At 37.8% G+C, this 21,076-nt stretch overlaps 1 protein-coding gene across 1 annotated transcript in view; it reads left to right on the top strand.

The window, feature by feature from the left end:
• Positions 1–19,467, top strand: part of LCP2 (lymphocyte cytosolic protein 2) — a 52,358-nt gene extending 32,891 nt beyond the window's left edge. Inside the window, exons 8-20 of the mRNA XM_087885165.1 lie at positions 1,276–1,382; positions 2,402–2,468; positions 2,856–2,930; positions 4,894–4,910; positions 5,008–5,027; positions 5,126–5,230; positions 6,305–6,335; positions 9,846–10,036; positions 14,137–14,177; positions 15,114–15,235; positions 17,327–17,404; positions 17,685–17,840; positions 18,228–19,467. Of these exons, the coding sequence (XP_087741291.1) occupies positions 1,276–1,382; positions 2,402–2,468; positions 2,856–2,930; positions 4,894–4,910; positions 5,008–5,027; positions 5,126–5,230; positions 6,305–6,335; positions 9,846–10,036; positions 14,137–14,177; positions 15,114–15,235; positions 17,327–17,404; positions 17,685–17,840; positions 18,228–18,350 (1,133 nt within the window). The 3' untranslated portion in view covers positions 18,351–19,467. The remainder of the gene's footprint in view (positions 1–1,275; positions 1,383–2,401; positions 2,469–2,855; positions 2,931–4,893; positions 4,911–5,007; positions 5,028–5,125; positions 5,231–6,304; positions 6,336–9,845; positions 10,037–14,136; positions 14,178–15,113; positions 15,236–17,326; positions 17,405–17,684; positions 17,841–18,227) is intronic.
• The last annotated feature ends 1,609 nt before the right edge of the window (positions 19,468–21,076 follow it).

Raw genomic sequence — 21,076 nt, 5'->3', positions numbered from 1 at the left:
CTCTCAAAACTGGCAGTACATATCACCAGTTTTGAGGGCTTTGCATTGGTTGCCTTTTGAATCCAATTTAAGGTTTTGTTTTGAACTCTAAAGCCCTTCACACCTTAACATCTATATCAGAGATAGGTTTCAGCAGGTTCTGACCAGTTCTGTAGAACCGGTAGTGGAAATTTTGAATAGTTCAGAGAACCGGTAGTAAAAATTCTGACTGGCCCCACCCCCATCTATTCTCTGCCTCTCAAGTTCCAGCTGATCAGGAGGAAATGGGGTTTTGCAATAACCTTCCCAAGCCACGCCCACCAAGCCATGCCATGCCCACCAAGCCACACCCACAGAACCAGTAGTAAAAAATTTTGAAACCTACCATTGATCTATATCCCAAAAATGCTTTTTCAAGAGACAACTGGACTTTCTGGTTTTAGTTGCCTCTTGAAAAAGCATCTCTGGGACAACCATGACCTGGATGACCAAGAATCTCCATAGACATTAGGATGTATAGAATTGCTGTCTCCAACCAGTTTGGCCTGACTCTAAATCTAATAGGAAAAAACAGGTACAAACCTCCTATTTCTGGAGATTCAGGGACTACTTTTCTATTGCAGTGCTGTATCTATAGAACAGCCTCCTTATGGAGATCAGGTTAGGTTCTTTGTGCTGCTTTTCAAAAGCTCTTAAATTCCAGGCTGTTTTAGAGAGCTTTCCCCTAATTGATTTTGATATTGCTATCATGTTATTCTATTTTTTTATATTGCAGCATTGTACTGTTTTTATTTTTATGTTGTTTGAATTGTAGTGTGTTTTTATTTTTATATTGGTTATATATATATATATATATATATATATATATATATATATATATATATATATATATATATATATTATTATTATTATTATTATTATTATTATTATTATTATTATTATTATTATTATTTCTATGCCGCCCATCCTCCGAGGACTCTGGGCGGCTTACACCAAAGACAGTATACTAAATAGCATATTGCCCCCAACAATCTGGGTCCTCATTTTACCCACCTTGGAAGGATGGAAGGCTGAGTCAACCTTGAGCCGGTGATATTTGATCTGCTGATCTGCTGAACTAGCAGTCAGCTGAAGTAGCTGCAGTACTGCACTCTAACCACTGTGCCACCTCAGCTCTTTTTTCCCCCTATGGAAGTCACTAAGAACCATGTTTATTGTGGCAATGTAGAAATGTTTTAAAAATACCTAGCTCACACAACAAAAAGAGGTTAATATATATGCCCTTGCCTTTGTTAGACAGACCTGCAACAGAGAGAGGTAAAACTTCTCTCCAGCCTCCTGTTCCCCCACAGAGGCCTGCCCACAGCCCCATACCAGGAGCATCCCGAAGCAGAGTCCATGGGGTATGTAGTTTCTTTGAAGTTCAAATAGCTTATTTTCATATTTATTTGAAGGAAGTCCAGAATCAAACAGAGATGCCGACTGGGAACAGAATTAACAACATTGCTTTCCTGCAAAGGGCCCACGTGCCTTTGCTTCTCTTTTAAGCCTTATGGGCGGGCCAATCATCTCCAGGCCTTACTCCTAAGTCGTCCCTTTCATTTTAACTGTTCGTGCCTTCTGGCAGCTTTGCGCATGTGTGCACTAGGTACAGGCTCCTCCTGTTCCTCTGCCCCTCTGCTGTCCGACTCTGGAGGCTCCGGAGTCCGTGCATCAGTCCCAGATGCCCATCTCTGCCTCTGACAAAGAGCCCTCGTCTGGGCCTTCCCCAGACTCCAGGACTGGCCCATGTTCCTCCCCAGCCTCCTCACTGTCCAACTCCGCTGCCAGCTCCGCAGGCTGCTGGCAGACCACAACATGAAGAAATGCTGTATAGCAATGTATACATGTCTGTATAATCTTCCTCACAACATTTAATCAAACTGTTTTGAATGTTTGCTTTGAGTATGCTTTAGGTATACTCTGCATCTCAGAGTTGAAGAGGCATTCTTCACTAAAAGTATTCTGAAGTATAAATAAACCCAACCTTGGTTAATCTTGAAAAATAAAGCAGGGATAGGCTAATATTTGGATGAGGAACCAGCCAGGCCATAGTCTATATGGGGATGTAAAAAAAAAGTGTGGAAGAATTGAAAGGCAAATATTTTATATGTTATTGTCAAAATCCCTAAATAAGCATATATAAGAAGTCAATAGGACTCAATCTTAACTTAAAGGAGAGTTTTTCTTTATAGTTTAACCTACTTCAATATGCATCCAGCCATAAAAGATGTAATAGTTAGAAGATCATTCTGATACTTTGTTGGCACCTCTGGAGGGCATCTAAAATTATTTCATGCAAATTTAACTCAAGTTAGGTACCATATTGTTGAATACACTCCTATTTATTTATTTATTTGTTTATGTTAATGTACTTTGGCAGACACCTTTCAGTTCTCCTTCAAGCAATAATGAGAGTTACAGAGACAAAAGTGCAAATCTCTTTAGACGTAAGTGTGCTTTCTTTCTTGCATTTAATGGCTTTCCACTATTAAAAATATAAAATATTCCTCCTGCCTTCCCAGCCTTTCCACAATTCTAATACTAATCTGATTCTTTTTAATGATAGCATGTTGAGTTTTTAAATTAACTTTATTTTGTAAAGGGTTTTTGATTTATTTATTTGATTTATGTAGAAAAAAGGGGATATCAATAGCACCCAAAATTGTGCTATTCCACCCAGGCAGTTAAAGCTATTCTTTAAGTTTAACCAATTTTTGAATGAAAGTTGTTATTAGAATTCTAAAAATAAGTAAGATGACTTTAAGCTGTGGAAATAGTGCACAGAAATAGTAGCATGCTATCTGATCCAATATCCTTTTTGCATTTCATTCCAGCACCAGTCGATCGAAGCAAAAAACCACCAATGGATCGACCTGGGCCAACCTTTGAGAGAGAAAGCCTTGGAGCTGGTGAGCGTGTATTCATAATCATCATTTTTTAATTCTGGCCTTTGTTCAGGGTCAGATTTGTTAATTGCCTGAAAAAGAGAGGGCACTGGACAAATATACGGTGCAGGTTATTAGAAAATAGAATGTATAGATGAAATGTAAAGCTTCAGAAAAACACAGTGGGCAAGCAATAGCAAGAGATTTTTTTCAACCGAAGTATAATTCTGATGAGTCTACAGGGAGATTGTTAGAAATAGTGCATGATTCAAACCAGAGAAAAATTGGATAAAGGTCAGAAAACAAATTTAGAGTGGGTGTATAAAGCTGAAGATAAAAAGTGTTATGTCTTTGCAAGAACATTTTAATGAGACTACATAATTTTGTTTTCAACAAGGAAGAGTTTAGTTGATCGATCTATCAAATAAAAGAACAAGAAACGCACCATGCTTAAGGCATGTTTAATGGACTTTTAACAGTAAAGCAGTTTCTCAAAGGGCATTATCATTTCTTTGGCATTCCAGAAAGAGAACAATTCTATCTGCAATATCAATTTCCTTCACATTTAGAAATGAAGCCAAGTTAGTGCAAATTTGCAAGTATGACTTTGACATGTTCTTGCTGCCTTTCTGGAGAATATTGCATCATATATACACACACACACACACACACACACACAGAGAGAGAGAGAGAGAGAGAGAGAGAGAGAGAGAGAGAGAGAGAGAGAGAGAGAGAGAGAGAGAGAGAGAGAGATAATAGATAGATATAGATATAATATAGATATAGATATAGATATAGATATAGATATACCTACAAAAAGGAAAGAAATTGTGTTAAGCAGTGGTGGGTTGCTACTGGTTCACGCCAGTTCGGGCGAATGGGTAGCAGCGGCAGCGGGAGGCTCCGCTCACCTGCCTGGACGTCATGAAATATGATCTGTGCATGCGCAGACGCATGCACAGATGCGAGCGAACTGGTAGCAAAGGTAAGTGAAACCCAACGCTGGTGTTAAGATAATGTACTTGTCTCAGATTGGCCAAATTGCAGATTTACTTATGTCTACATTGCCATCAGTGTAATTATGATGTGAAACATTTCTACAGAGTTATTGTGCAGGGTGACAGCCCCATTCACCAAAAAATAAATAAATAAAAAAAAATCAAATGTGAACAGGGCTGCCAAAAGTTGCAGAAATAGTAAACTACACTGATGGTTCCAGTCTCAATGCTGTGCCCCTGCATTATCCTGATTTCAAGTCCTCAAGCACAGGAGACAAGGGACTCCACCATCCAAATGTTGCTTACAAGAAATTCCTTTAAGAGATTCTCTTTTTAAGGCTTGGCAACATGCAAGTTGCATGGCAACATGCAAGTTGTCCACAGAGCAAGATGGGAGTGCTCTATGGCTAAATAAAACATGAATACAGGTAGTCCTCGAATTACAACAGTTTGTTTAGTGACCGTTCAAAGTTACAATGGCACTGAAAAGAGGGACTTATGACCATTTTTCATACTTAAGACCATGGCAGAATCGCCATAGTCATGTGATCAAAATTTGGATGTTTGGGTACTGATTCATATTTATGACGGTTGCAGTGCCCCGGGCTTGTGCGATCTCCTTTTGCAACCTTCTGATAAGCAAAGTCAATGGGGAAACTGAATTCACTTAATGACTGTGTTAGTAATTTAACAATGGCAGTGGCAAATGTGGCAAAAATGTGGGCAAAACTCACTTAAGAAGTTTCTCACTTACCAACCTAAATTTTGGCTCAATTGTGGTCATAAGTTGAGGACTATCTGTATTTTAACACGTTTTATAAGAGATAAAGTCATTATTAGATTTTTGTTTTCTTCACAAAGACCTGGTAATATTCTTCAGCTTTTTTTAAACTTAAATGTAACCTTAGCGACACTGTCTAGTTTTCTGAGTTCAGTGATGAGTAACTAACTGTTTTTTCCTCTTTTCATTCATTTTTTTTTCAACTAAGGCAAACGAGCTGAAATGGTAAGAGATGGCTTTATTCTAGTGAATAAATACAATATTTTAGTTTGTTTTTTCAATTTTTTTCAATGTACCCTTGTTTTTCTTTCTTTCTTTCTAGGCTCTAACACCAAAGCTTAGGTAACCATTTAATTTTCTGTAAAGTAAACCATCAGAATTAGCCAAAGAAACACAATATGAAGAAATTCACTCCCAAATCCTCTCTCTTTCTCTCTTAGATCTCTGGCAGAAGACTTGGCAAAGATACAGAAGCCTCCTCTGCCACCCACTGAGAGATTCGAAAAAAATAGTCCTTCCTCTAGAAAAATGCTGCCACACATAAAGTAACTATATCTGTAAAACATAAATAATTCACCATTCAGCAAGTGCGGTGCGCTGATGGGCTACATCTCTGGAAAACAATTCTATGGATTTCTTGTTAGCAAAGTATCTTCTAATGTTCTTTTGAACATGCTCTGAATACCACATTTTGATTTTTAAGCTCTAACATAAATAGCAGAATGTCACATGACTGAAATGCAAATAGGTATTGTCAGCAGCCCACTTAGAAAGACGGGGATATAAATGATATAAATTTCACATAGAATTTCCTTCCTGAGCTGTTTCCCCACAATTATCAGCACTGCCCCTAATATTACTGGTAGTAATTCTTGTTTAGTGACTACAATTGACACTCTGTCATTAAGCAAAATGAGGGCCTCCGGGGAGGATGGGGAAGGCCTTTTTCGCCCTCCTCAGGCTCTTAGAAAGACTCTGGAGGCTGGGGAGAGCAAAAAACGGGCCTTCTGGTTTCACCGGAAATTGGCAAATGGGCCTTTTCCGGCCTCTGGAGGGCCTCTGGGGGAGGGGGAGACTGTTTTCGCCCTACCCAAGCTCATAGAAAGGCACTGTGCTATCGCGTGCCAGGAGCAGGAGGGAGCGGGGGGGTCATGCGTACATGCACAGGGGCGGGGCACATAGAATTATGGGTGTGGCCATGTGTGCGCACTCCCTACTCCTGGCACGCGATGGCAAAAAGGTTAGCCATCACTATTATAGAGCATAGTTTGCAAACCACAATGTTCAGTTCACACTGCATATTAAACCAAAATTGCTTTGGTTGATTTTGGTTTAATATGTTGCATAAACAGAGGTACTAAGTAAAGATTTCATAGTTCAGTTTTCTTGTTTAGGTTCCTAAGGGAACAGCAACTACTGTAATCTTTTGTCCAAAATGACTTTTCCTTGTTTAGAACAACAGCAAATTACTTGGAATCAAAATGCCATTTTAATTACTGATCATGCAATTTCATTACTTAGGATTTATTTTTTATTTGATTTTTTAAAAACAGATCAACTATTTTTTTTAAATTAAATAATACTTGCAGAACATATTAGTAATTTTACTTGTTTTCTAGGAGCAATCAGATGCTTGAAAGACAGACAGAAGTAAGTATATCCATATATAAACTCTCTCTTTGAAAATGTCATTTGTACATGTTCTCAATTTAACAGGTCTTTTTTTTTTTTTTTTTTTTTACATTTTCTAATTTCACTAATCCTTGAACTAGTTTATACGATCTCTTTGCTGCCTTAATATACTACATTCCAATATGGTTAACTTAATGGATAAATTAGCAGTACATTTAACAATCTGGATTTTTTAAAATATATATATTTAATACATGCTTCCTACCCTGGAAGATTTAAAAACAGAACCTCTCAAAATTATGCTGCCAAGTGTAGAATAGAGAGTATAAGAAGGTGTCCATCTTGAAGATGATATAGATGTTTTGGCTGAGCTGGTAAACATTAGGCTCCTTCCACATTTAAGGGCTAGACTGACTTGAGATCATCACCAACAATGGGGAAAATGACTATATAATTGCAAGTAAGGCAATTACTGAGTGGACCAGATCAGGAAGGCAAGGGTCATACTTTTACGGCTAAAATAAAATTATTTTGAAAGTCTGATTGTGCTTCTCCTTTCCTTCCTCATGTACCTCAGTCAGAGGGGAATTTTCCTGAGACTCCACTTAATACAGATAGTCCTCGACTTATGACCACAATGGAGCCCAAAATTTCTGTTGTTAAGTGAGACATTTGTTAAGTGAATTTTGCTCCATTTCACGACATTTCTTGCCACAGTTGTTAAGTGAATCACCGTAGTTGATAAGTTAGTAACCTGGTTTGTTAAGTGAATCTGACTTCTTCCTTTGTTTGTCAGAAGCTTGCAAAAGGTGATCACGTGACCCCAGGATGCTGCAACGGTCATAAGTATGAACCAGTTGCCAAGCATCTGAATTTTGATCGCATAATCATTGGGATGCTACAAAGGTTGTAACTGTGAAAACGGTCATAAGTCACTTTTTTCAGTGCTGTTGTAACTTTGAATGATCACTAAATGGACTGTTGTAAGTCAAGGACTGCAGGGTTCGAATCTCGCCAAGGCTCAAGGTTGACTCAGCCTTCCATCCTTTCTAAGGTAGGTGAAATGAGGACCCAGTTTGTGGGGGCAATAAGCTGACTTTGTATAAATATACAAAAGGATGAAGGCTTATGCTGAGCACATTGTAAGCCGCCCTGAGTCTTTGGAAAAGGGCGGCATATAAATCAAATTAAAAAAAAAAAGAAAAGGACTACCTGTACTATCTCTCATCCCAGGATTTAAGGAACATTTCCATCTTTTATGTTTAATCAACTGCTTCTGAATACTATATTGTACAAATACAATAATATTTGTATCAAGTATTTGTACCCTCTCCCTAGGTCTCTAATAAGGGAAGTCCTATAAAGGCAGCTTTGTGGTGTTTCTTTGAGAGCTTGAAGACAGATGGGTTCCAATTGGCAGGGATTCCCATCTTCCTGCTATTCAGGATTGCCCTTCTACATTGTAGTCAAGGTTCCATAGCACCTTGGTGGTTTTCTCCCAGTTCCTGAGGTGACTCTGCTGCTACCCTGCATAGGAGACACCTGTATTCTTTTCTTCCCCCACCCTTATAAGCAGATGCAGTGAGAGAAGAGTAAGAATGGGAGCAGATGGCTGCCTTGCTGCCATTTTTCATGCTTCTACCTGGACTAGTTGGAGAGAATGGTGATCATTAAATGGGACAATAGAGGCCAGTGAAGTGGGCAACAAAGTAGTGTAGAAATGCTTCCGAACATATTGGTGTCTATATGGAAGTATCTTTCCTTATATTGGCACAGAAATAGTATCCAGGCAGAATAACTTTAGGTCACTGTGTACCTTTTGAAAACAATGATGTCCCAATCAAGTTGATGCCAAAAGGGATTGAAAAAGAAGAAGACTGATCTTAAATATCCATTCTTTCTTAGTCCCTAAATAAAACATTTCAAAAATTACCTTTAGCAAAACAAAGCTAGACCTAAAACTATGTGGTTTTAATTATAGAAGTGATGATTTATTGAATTGTTGTCTCAATTCTGGCAAATTGTTGGTTATTATGACAATTATTGAGGGAGGGAGGGAGGGAGGGAGGGAGGGATGAAGAAAGGAAGGAAGGAAGGAAGGAAGGAAGGAAGGAAGGAAGGAAGGAAGGAAGGAAGGAAGGAAGGAAGGAAGGAAGGAGAAACATAGGAAATTACCTTAAAAGATTTCTTTCGTCTTCTAAGATAATTCCTATTATGTCACTCATATGTATGCATGTATGGATGTATGGATATGCACATACATATGTCTATGATACATTCTTTTGATTTCTGTAAATTTTGTACAGATTATTTGATATTCTAAATAAACCAATTCAGTTAATCAATAAAGAACTGGCAACACTAATATTGATTTATGTTATATTTCTTTCAGATGGAATCTGACAGTACGTAATGTTTTATATTTACTCTACTATTGTCATACCCAGTGAATCTGTTTTCTATTAAATATTAGCAGTAAAGAATGAGTCACTTTCCAAGTGTCTTTCCAAACACTTTCCAAGAAAAAAAAAAGCTCTGGAGAAGGAATTGAAAAAAACTTTCCATGGGAAATAAGCAATTTGTACTGAACCACTTACATGATGATGCCACTACTGTACATTGCTAACAATGATGTGTGCTAGGAATGCTATCAAACTACACATGATATGAAATTAGTGGGCAAATTTGGAGCCAGTGGTAGCCATGCAATATCAATGGACTTAGTTTATTAGAAGTCTTATTAGATGTTCATATAGAAAGCATGAATAGGACCTACTGTCCTTGCATAATTATTTAGCTACACCATATAATATAGCTCATATGAATGCATAAGAATGTAAAAAAGTCCTTCTGGTTCAGGGCAAACCCAGCTTAGTTCAGCATTTTGTTTTTCACAATAGTAAACCTGATGCCTTTAGGGTGCTCAACAGCAGGAGATGGATATATTCCTCACTCTTACCATTGCTCCCATGCAAATTCTATTTGGATGCAGGCTTCCCTCAGTGAGAATTAATCTAGAACCTTCCAGGACCAATAGCTCCTAATAAGCCTGTCCTCCCAATTTTTCCAATTTCTTTTTAAGACCATTGAAGAAAGGTGATTAGTATATTTGCGGTTATTCTTTCCACAAGTTAACTGTGCATGATGTGAAGAAGTATTTCATTTTGTGTCTTTTAAAGCATCTTCCAATCAACTCTATTGTATGGGGTTTTGACAAATGTTTTGAGGTAGCGACAAAACCTCCCTATTCATGTTCTCCATGCTATTTATATCCCTAACTCATGTTTCCTCTCAGTTACCTATTTTCCATGCTAAAAAGTGCCACATGCTGTAGCCTTTTCTTGCAGAGGAGGTCTTTGAGCCATCAGCTAATTTTGGTTGCCCTATTGAGTAGCTAAAGATGGCTACCAGACCACCAGGTCCATAAGCAGTATTCTAAGTGAAGCTGTACCATAGATTTGATAAGAATGTTACAGTGTTAGCGTTTATATTTTCAATCCCATTTCCTAGTGATCGTTAACATGAAATTGGTCTTTTTCACAGCCAGGGGATTTTTTTTTTTTTGTCAATTGTTTGTTTTTGCTCTTCTCTCTAGATATTCTCCAAAGGCCAGTTCCACAGCCATCACCTCAGCCCTTCAACACCTTTCCTTCCAGAACCACTAAGTCTAATTTAATTCCTTTACCACCCAAAATGAAGACAGATCTACATACAGAAAGGTTGGTTGAATGAACTATCAACCCAAAGTACAGAATCAACTTATGTTGCAATTATTAGTCATCATTTAATTCTATAAATAATATTCTTTTAATAATGATGTTCTATGCTAGATTAGTATCCATTTTAATAGTTAAGTAGTCTGAAAGAAGAAACTTTCATAATAATGTATTTAAGATTTTTAATCTAAAGATGTTTCACTGCAATGGAAATCCCATAAACCAATAGCTAAGGCTATAATAATTTATTATTTGTTTATAAAGCTAACAAGCAAATTAAATTGTTTTAGCATTGGTCTGAGACTATCAATTATGTCTTTGTTTCTATAAAGAATATAGAAGAAAATACAGCCTCCCTCTATGTTCTTTATAGAAAGGGTTTGATGCTTGCTTTAGCCATAGAGCTACTGTACTTCTCGTATTAAAACCTTCAAGACACATTTGAAAGATGTACAATGAAGTATAATTTTAATATTTATTCACACTATAAAATTTCACTCTGAACAATAGCAATTTGAAAATAGTGGCTATACTCTTATTTTGGAAATCAAAATACCATCTGCCCCAGTAAAATGATGATCCCACCTCTGCCTAAGAAGATAGCAATGGTTCATCTTCCATTCCTTTCTTAAGAAACCAATGCTGGACTCAATCTTTGGACCAGAAATTGGGCAATTTTGGTCCTCTGTCCAAGCTGCCCATTTTAGGGAAAGTCATTCAGAAATTGATCATGACACAGATTCAAAGAGCCCAGAATACATCTGGACCTATTTCACTTGGATTACATATTTAGTTATAGTATTGAAGCAGAATTTATTGCAGGACCAATAAATCCTGGGAACAGGATGGTCCTTCTTGAGCTTCCAGTGACTTTTGATATTATCAATCATGATATATTTCTGGATGGGCTAAGGGGGTTGGGATTGGGGACACAATGTTGTGACAATTTTCCTTCTTTTGAGGTCATTTCAGTCAATGTTGTTGGAGTGGAAAGACTTGATCCTGTGCCTGGCTTTGCACAGATTCTTAGGAAATTGGATAAATTTTAAAAAGTTTAACCAACTGTTTATCAATCAAGTCTCTAAATTATTTCAGTTATTATAAAAGGAATGTATATTACCTAAAACTGAAATGGTAATATATTCCATTAAAACATCTCTTGTCTTTCTGACATGATCCAGCTGCATCTAAAGCTCCTAAGGTATTATCAGCATTAGAATTTGCCTTAGATTACTCTAAAACTACATTCTTTTAATATAAGTATTGTAAATATTAGTTGCTTGCAAGAATTCTAGAATAAAGGATTGCAGTAAGCAATTTCTGGTTTACATATAGTGAAGATTGAAAAAAAAAAAGGGACAGCAAAACTTAACTACTGTTTATATAGCTATAGATCAGTGGTTCTCAACCTTCCTAATGCCGTGACCCATTAATACAGTTCCTCATGTTGTGGTGACCCCCAACCAGGGGTGGGTTCTAAATTTTTTTACTATCGGTTCTGTGGGCGTGGCTTATTTTGTGGGCGTGGCTTGGAGGTCATGTGACTGGGTGGGCATGGCTAGCTGGTCATGTGACCGGGTGGCCATGGCTATGTGTATAGGGACTACTCAGAGGGCTGAAAAAAGTCATTTCTGACAGATCCTCACACTTTTGACTGGTCCTCACACTTATGACCATCCTCACATTTATGCCCATGCAGCATTCTTAACAACCATGTCACTCATTTCACAACTGCTTCTCTTCACCATGGTGATAAGATAGGGCAAAAAACGTAAAATGTGAGGCCAGTCGTAAATTCGAGGACTGGTCAAAAGTGCGAGGACCGGTCAAAAATAACTTTTTCAGCCCTCTGAGTAGTCCATGTGCACAAAAGGACTACCCAGAGGGCTGAAAAAAGTAATTTCTGACAGGTGCTCGCACTTTTGACCGGTCATCATTTATGCCATCATTTATCTTCTAGTCCAGAGATCTCCAACCTTGGCAACTTTAAGCCTGGCAGACTTCAACTCCCAGAATTCCCCAGCCAGCTATGCTGGCTAGAGAATTCTGGGAGTTGAAGTCCACAAGTCTTAAAGCTGCCAAGTTTGAAGACCTCTTGAGCTAGGGCTTTGGGGCCAGCCTTTTGGGGAGGGGGTCCCATTTGGAGAGACCCCCTGCCTCAGGAAGCATCAGGCCCAGGCAAAGAAAGTTGCCAAAGTTGGAGATCTCTCGACTAGAAACCTCCAAAGGTCCCTTCCAACTCTGTAATTCTGGTATTGACAAGCAAGCACAGTTAAGCTACTTAAATCCTCCAGAGCAGGGGTCCCCAACCTTTTGGACCTCAGGGACCACCAAGTTCATAATTTTAAATTTCGCAGACTACTAATATGAATCCAGTGTGCCACTTGCTGAAGCACCTGGACGCCCAGTGATGGGATAGGGTCCTTCAGGCACTCTCCCCCCCTCTTTCTCTCTTTCTCCCCCCTCTCTCATTCTCTCTTTCTCTCCCCCCTCTTTCTCCCTCTCTCCCCCACTCTCTCTCTCTCATTTTCTCTTTCTCTCCCCCCTCTTTCTCTCTCTCTCCCCCACTCTCTCTCTCTCATTCTCTCTCCCCTACTCTCTCATTCTTTCTCTCCCTTCTCTCTCTCCTCCACTCTCTCGCTCTCATTCTCTTTCTCTCCCCCTTCTCTCTCTCCCCCAGTCTCTCATTCTTTCTCTCCCCCTTCTCTCTCTCCCCCACTATTTCTCTCTCTTTCTCTCTCCCCCCCTTCTCTCATTCTCTTTCTCTCCCCCCCTTTCTCTTTCCCTCTCTCTCCCCCACTCTCCCCCACTTTCTCTCTCTCATTCTCTTGCAGGGGGCTGATCTGGTGTCTGCAATGGAGAGCAAAATCCAGCTTCTTCTCTCTGTTGTAAGTGCAGCATTAGGATTCCGCCTTGGTATATTTGCGGTGCAAGGCAGCCCTCGTTTCCTGCCGACTCGGAGCGGTAAATAGCGTCTGGTTTGGGGAGCAGCTGGATTTTGCTCTCCATTGCTCTCTCGGCCCCCTGCAAGCTCTCATCTCTCGAGAAGCCCAACCAAAGTTTCCCGCACCACTTCAGGGAGCATTCCTCGAGAGACGAGAGCTTGCAGGGGGCTGAGAGAGCAATGGAGAGCAAAGTCCGGCTGATCCCCAAACCAGACGCTGTTTACCACTCTGAGTCCCAAGCGGCAGGAGAGGAGGGCTGCCTTGTGCTGCAAATATACCAAGGTGGAATCCTGATGCCGCACTTACAGCGGAGAGAAGAAGCCGGATTTTCTCTCCATTGCAGACACCAGATCGTATTGCACCACCTGCAAAAATGCAAAAATTTCCAAATGTAGCCCTGCCCTCTATTAGCCCTCCTGATGTTCAACTGTTGTCTCTCAAGGAGGATACTTGGCCATCTTCATGCTTGAAAGGATTCTACAGTGTAACAGCAGATGTCTCCCACCTTGGCAGCTTTAAAACTTGTGGACTTCAACTCCCAGAATTCTCCACAATTCCCCAGAATGGGCTAGGCGGGAGTTGAAGTCCACAGGTTGTAAAAGAGCCACAATTGCCCAGTCCTGGGCTAGGGTAGGCTGACGCCGTGTGGGTGGGAGGTGGGGCAAGGCGAGGGGCAGATGAGCCAGCAATTTAACAAATGGTTCGGTGTGCTGCGAGGCCAATAAATTGCAAAAAAACACCAAACCGTTTGTTAAATTACTGGCTCGCCCACCCCTCGCCCCACCCCACCCCCACTATTTATTGGCAAGGGACGGGGTGAGCCAGCAATTTAACAAACGGTTCGACCAAACAACCTAGAACCGGCAGAATCCCACCACTGGTTTGTTTCCCTCTAGCCATTACCTGGGACTCAGGAGGCAGCAATAGATTGGGAGTGGGCGGGGTAAGCAACTGGCGACCGGTGATCCAACAGAGGCAGAGGGTGAGAGTGAGTGAAGGCATGGGGGGGTGAGAGAGGGCTTTGGCGACCCCTGTGAAATGGCCGTTTGACCCCCAAAGGGATCACCACCCCCAGGTTGAGAACCGCTGCTATAGATTAAGAGGGTACTATATCAGAATTCATCTGTGTATCCTAATCAGTCTTTGTTTTCATTATAGCATTCCCTCAAGTGCATCATTACCACCACGACTTCTGCCAAGTATGTATTTTAGAACTATTTTATGAATGTTGAGTTTGCATTTTGAGATAATCTACAGATACTGAAATCTAGTATTTCATTAAATTTTATCAGTTGGAGAACCATAAAATATTTGTATTAATGCAAATTTATAAAGCATCAATGATCTCTGTGTCACAACAGAATAAGACAAATAAATTAAAGACATGAAAGAAAAACAGAAATGTAAATTCACCCAACAACTTTCACTATTCTTTTTTGTAGCTTCCCATACTTGCAAATCAGGCACGATGTCATGTATTGCCTTTTGTTCTAGATTTGAACTAGTGATATAATTACACAGTGATGGGGATGCATATCGCTACTGTACATGCCAATAAATATGGGTATTAAATATATGAGCAATTAAGGTGACCCTTTAAAATGTGTGTGGGGACATTTTACATATATAGTGATGAATCATTATTCCAAAGAATAAACCATAATTAGGGTAGAGTAATAAAATTAAGGAGATGCACATGTACCAGTGGAAGCCAAGATCAACAAATAATCTACCCTGTACTATATAACCAGATAGCACTGTACATGATTTATCACAGAAGATCATTATCTACTTGTCTTTGCTAATTCTACTCTGCTGGCACCAGATAGAGGAGTAACATCTGTATATACATTACAGTGAAAGAGAATATCTGTGGTGGATTTTACAAATGGAAAATTTTGAGAATTTTTCCGTCTCTAGCAAGCTATCAATGTATTTGTGAGTAAAAGTTTGTGGGTAATATAGTCTGTTTTTAATCAGTTTGTATACTGGATTGACAGCAAAACAGCATTAATCTAAATCTTGGTGTCAATATGAAGTACATCTGGTTCACTTGAAATAGATTCCTTAACTATATCTTAGTATGAATTCAGTGGGCTAACTTTAATTTCTAAACATATTTAATGTTTCTGAAGGTAATCTCTCCAGAACCTTTTCCAAAACCCCAGCAGATGGCAGACCACCATTACCAATTCCCAATAAACCAAATGCAGAATTTCCTAAAGCTGACAATGAAAGAATGGAACAAAGTCATAAGGTATACAAAAATTAAATACTGGAACATGTAAGTGATTTATTCAATAAAATCTCAGACCCAGCTGATACATATGAAATCAAGGGAACAGTATATGGACATAAGATGTTAGGTAAGGTAAGTTGAGGTCAAGGCAAGTTGAAGTCAACAATAAAGACCAGCAGGAAGGTATCTTCTTCTATTATTTAAATAAGATAAAAAGAGGCTTTGTAGGAAAATGTGTAAAGAAACTTGTTATATGATTCCCTCTACACAAAGTAGAAGCTTTTTTATAATATCTGTGGCCTCCAGAGGTGGGAACTAAATCTGTAAGAGGCAAAACATGCCGTCCTCCGAAAGCACGTGCCCATTCAGTCACATATTCACTATCATAATTGATGGATAGGTTCTTGCCAGTTGTTTACTCCAGAAGCAAATAAACCAGATTTAACCAATCATTTTGCTTAACATGCCCTGCACACATGAAATCAGGACACCATCATTGGTTTGGGGTGGGGGGACTAAAAGACAGGCAAAGGGAATCAGCAACAGGGACAACAAATTCCATGGTGGCATAGAATTATAGCAATCCAAAAATAAATGGATAATATTTTAATTTAGTAGTTAGCTAACATATTTGATAAATCTCAAGGAGACATTGGTATTAGAAAAGGAAAAAAGCTAACACAGCTAAAAATGTCTTAACCCTGTCTAATCGTGGGTTGGTGACATGGCAGAAGAGAATACACAATCCAAACTCAGGTCAAACTAACACCCCTCTTAGTTTAAACTGCAACTTCTTAACTGTAGATTTTCCCCACTGTTTCTATTGCTTTCCTCATTCTTTGCTTTTATAAACACTATAATATTAGCTTACAAGGCAGAAGTATTATAAATTATATTATATACAGATAGTTCTTGACTTACTACCACAATTGAGCCCAGAATTTATATTGCCAAGTGAAACATTTGTTAAGTGAGTTTTGCCCCATTTTACAACTTTTCTTGCTACGGTTGTTAAGTGAATCGCTACGATTGTTAAATTAGTAACACAGTTGTTAAGTGAATATGGCTTCCCCATTGACTTTGCTTGTCAGGGGATCACATAACCCCGAAATACTGCAATCTTCATAAATATGAACCAGTTGCACAGCATCCAAATTTTGATCTTGTGAACAGTGGGATGCTGCAACGGTTGTAAGTGTGAAAAACATACGTCACTTTTTTTCAGTGATGTTGTAAGTTTCAATGGTCACTAAATGAACTGTTGTAAGTTGAGGACTACCTGTATTAGAAAGAAAATATGCAGAACGTCTGTATAGACCCTTAAGCAAGGATTTAAGACAAAGCAAAGCAAAAACAAAGGTCTGGCAAAAGCTGGGAAGTATGGAAATAGTTGACTAAACTACAGATGGGTACAACAAGATTCAGAGATACTCTGAACAAATGAGACTATCCGGTGGCTTCTGCCCTTGCGATTGTGATGACAGGCAGACAACAACACATATGTATACCTGTGCTTTGTGTCCTGATTAGTGTACACTTGAGGATCTCATGGCCATGAGATGCAATTAATATTGCTAATTTCTGGCCAAGATCTGTTTAACTTGTACATATTTTAATCTTGCATTTTATATTTTAAATGTTATGCTGTGAAGCATGCCTTGTTTTAATCATGATACTTCTGCCATGAATAAAGAAAGAAAGCAAAGAAAAAATGTAGCAGGGAGAGGAAAGAATATGAAGGAAATACCTCTGGTTATGGTGAAAAGTTCCAAATACTAGTTGGTAATTTTAACTTAAGACAGAATTTGGACAATTGCAAAGAAGTATTATTAAGTAAATACATGGCAGGTGCAAAATATTTTAGAATGGCATCCAAAAGCCATGAAGGATAAACAAAACTTTTTCAAGAAGATACAATTTAATTTGTTTATTTACATTAAACATACATATTTAGCAACATAAGCAAAATCAACTCTCAGCAGTTGAATACTTTCAGGACTTTAAATGATCTGTATGCTTTTCTAAATACATTTCAAAATTCCACCTCCATGATTATGATAATAAACACATTTTTCCATTTCTTTTTTCATTTGGCTGACTGATCATCAGGGTCAACAAAATCAAAAGTGGTATGCTGCTGATATCACCAGGTCAGATGCAGAAGTTGCACTTAGGAATATAAACCAGGTAAAGATTTCAATGATTATTGTCTGTATGGATCAGTATTTTTCAACCTCAGTAAATTTAAGAGGTGAAGGTTTCATGCCGGTGGGGCATTCTGAGAGCTGAAATCCACACATCTTAAAAGTTGTTGAGGTTGAGAAACTCTAGTACATATGTATACAAGAAAATTGCTAACTGCTTAAAAATGCAATCAAAATTTATCTGTTATTTATGTATTTTTAATTTATAAAGCTGTTGTGATGACATCATTTCTCAAAAATGTTTTAATATGTTACTTTTTTAGGATGGTTCATTTTTAGTAAGAGACAGCTCCAAAAAATCAGTTGCGCAGCCGTATGTTCTAATGGTGCTTTACCACAACAAAGTTTACAATATCCAGATACGTTATCAACAAGAGACTCAGGTCTACTTCTTGGGAACTAGCTTGAAAGGAAATGAGGTATGTTGTGGCATCATTCTCTTAACTCCATAATATTTCCGCTATGAAAGTTTATTAAATGTAAGACTTTCTATGTCAGTCAAATTGTCCTCCCTCAGATGTTCTACAAAATCTGTATATATTAACTGAGCAGAATCAAATCTATAAAAATGATGATGTTATCTATTAAAGGATATCCAAATTGTGGCCATTCAATGGGCCAGGTCTCTTCACATCTTCTGATCTAATATTTCTATAAAAATATTAGTAACTAAATAAAGATCCATTGATCTGTCCTCAACTAAATAATTCTATAAAATGAAATTATTACAAAGTAGGCAAAATGAAGTTGTTTGAACTTTTTTTCTGTCACAAAAGTAACTGAAAGGTATTTTGCAAATTACACAGGACTTCACTTCAGTGACTGAAATTGTTGATTACTTCAAACGAATGCCCCTTCTATTGATAGATGGAAAAGACCGATGTTCAAAGAAGCAATGCAAGTTAACATATGCTGCTGGAAGTCTTTAGAAGCGAAAATGCATGAAGATCAAGTTCAAGCTCAACTTTCTCTTTTCAAGTTAGAGGAGTAACTGATCTGTGTTGGCTGAACTCTAAATTCATATTAGAGGAGTTATCAATTTATATTGGACGAACTGAGATAATTTCTTATCTGTTTTTTCATATTATACCATAAAGGTTGCTAATATATTATCTCTCCCTCCCACCCCTTGGTATGAAAGCCGTTAAACACATTCATTTTTCACTGAAAAAATTATATGTGTGATATCCATTGATTAAAATATACTCTGCAGACTGTCTTATTATTACTGGATATTTTTTTTCAAGATGAAGTAGTCTTCTAAACAATGATTCTATATACATTTTCCATATAAAGGTTTAGTAACAGATTCATTCCAGAATAGCTTAACAGATATTTCCTGATGTTATCAAATCCAGCATGCTTACTAATGTTTGTTCTTAGTGAAAACATTTGTTTATTGAGTTCCATATACCATAGCACTGGTTAACTGTGATCATTAAGAGTCAAAGGATTTTTGTGTGTGTGATCATTTTCTACTTAAATATTTGTTAAAGAACTGATTGTTTCTCTTGCAGTCTTTATTTGTATTTTTCCAACAAAGCTATTGTATATTATGACTTCTCACAATATAAATATGTTTTTATTTTTAATTGGTCTTCGAACTATGAAATGTACATTAATTTCTGTATCAATCAATCTGGATTTCATTCAAACTGGGTATAGGAAACCCTACCCCAGTGGTATAGGGTTTCCTGCAAGACCGGGAATTGGACTAGAAGACCTGAAGGTCACTTCCAACTCTGTCAGTCTGTTATTATTGTTATCTAATTTACCTTTAATTTTAATTTTAATTAATTTTTTTTAAAAAAATTGATTTATATGCCGCCCTTCTCCGGAGACTCAGGGCGGCTTACAATGTGCTAAGCAATAGCCTTCATTCTTTTGTATATTTATACAAAGTCAGCTTATTGCCCCCACAACTGGGTCCTCAGTTGTGGACCCGTCTGACCTACTTGCCAGTCTGACCTACTAAGTCTGACCTACTAATTGCCAGTCTGACCTACTAAGAAGTATATTTTTTTATTAAACTGTCATTGCAATTTGTATGGATTGTATTTTTGGTCATTATCGTATTATATCTTGGTGCCTGAGTTAAACTGAAGAACCGTTCTTATTTTTTATACTACTAAAGAAGTTGAAATGATACCAAATTTTTAATGTGGACATTTCATAATGTATCTTACAAAATGCAAAGATGATGGACTGGGTAGAATGGGTCAATTTGTTGGAAAAAATATTTTAGTGACTTAAACAAACCATTTGGTCAACAACCTTTCATTATATTCTTCTTGAACAGAACCAGAATATTAAGATTTTAATTTTTTTATTATAGTAAAAGAGCGGTTGAATCTTTGATCTGCCTGTTGCAGTGTAAAGCTTGTATATTCTTATCTTATCTAAAATAACAAGTTTATTATCACAAGGTTTTAAATGAGGAACGTGGTGGCTCAGTGGCAAAGACACTGAGCTTGTCAATCGAAAGGTCAATGGTTCAAATCCCTAGTGCCACGTAACGGGGTCAGCTCCTGTTACTTGTCCCAGCTTCTGCCAACTTAGCAGTTCAAAAGCAAGTAAAAAATGCAAGTAGAAAAATAAGGACCACCTTTGGTGGGAAGGTAACAGCGTTCCGTGCACCTTTGGCATTTAGTCATGCCAGCCACATGATCACGGAGATGTTTTTGGACAGCGCTGGCTCTTCGGCTTTGAAATGGAGATGAACACCATCCCCTAGAGCTGGGAATGACTAGCACATATGTGCGAGGGGAAGCTTTACCTAAAATAACAAAAATATTTGAACACCACACCAAAGCATATTGACTGTTATCTAATTTACCTTTAATTTTAATTAATTGCCAGTCTGACCTACTAAGAAGTATATTTTTTTTATTAAACTGTCATTGCAATTTGTATGGATTGTATTTTTGGTCATTAACGTATTATATCTTGGTGCCCAAGTTAAACTGAAGAACCGTTCTTATTTTTTATACTACTAAAGAAGTTGAAATGACACCAAATTTTAATGTGGACATTTCATAATGTATCTTACAAAATGCAAAGATGATAGACTGGGTAGTGTCAGGAAATTACAAGGAACCACAGATTTTCTCTTGTCTAAAATACAACTTTTGGAGGCATTTGTCTCCAGTTTATTCATTTAGATGAATAATTCACTATTAAATGTGATTAAAACGAATTATGGAATGAACCAAGTCTGAAGCTTTCTATATTAAACAAATCATGACTAAAACCAACCTCATAAAAAGTTATGATTGGAGGAGAAAAAAGGAAGTAAAAATTTCTGAGTACAGGACTAAAAGAGGGAAGGGGACCCATTAGCGCAAGCCCTCAGTGGTTTGGTCCCAAGCCACTACATTGCCCCAAGCAAGTAGCAATCTGATATTTCAGATGAATGATGAACGAGCCCCTTCCACTGCAACAGAAAATATTTCAATGGAATTGATTGTATGCTGGTAGTTTTTTTCTCCAGGAAAATAATTATGAAACATTTACCTGTTAACAGTTGCATTTATACAGGTCTATTTTATTTAATACACAATTGTTTTAACAACTAAACATTCCAAATTAAGAACATAAAAATCAAAATATTTTATCATTCTTATTGAAACAATATTGAATATTTATTAGATTATTT

This window comes from Pantherophis guttatus, chromosome 2 (assembly GCF_059756535.1).
Source record: "Pantherophis guttatus breed Tessera chromosome 2, ASM5975653v1, whole genome shotgun sequence".
Classification (NCBI taxonomy): Eukaryota; Metazoa; Chordata; class Lepidosauria; order Squamata; family Colubridae; genus Pantherophis; species Pantherophis guttatus.
The sequence above is the reverse complement of the archived record's forward strand: the minus strand, read 5'-3'. Positions and strand labels throughout refer to the sequence as shown.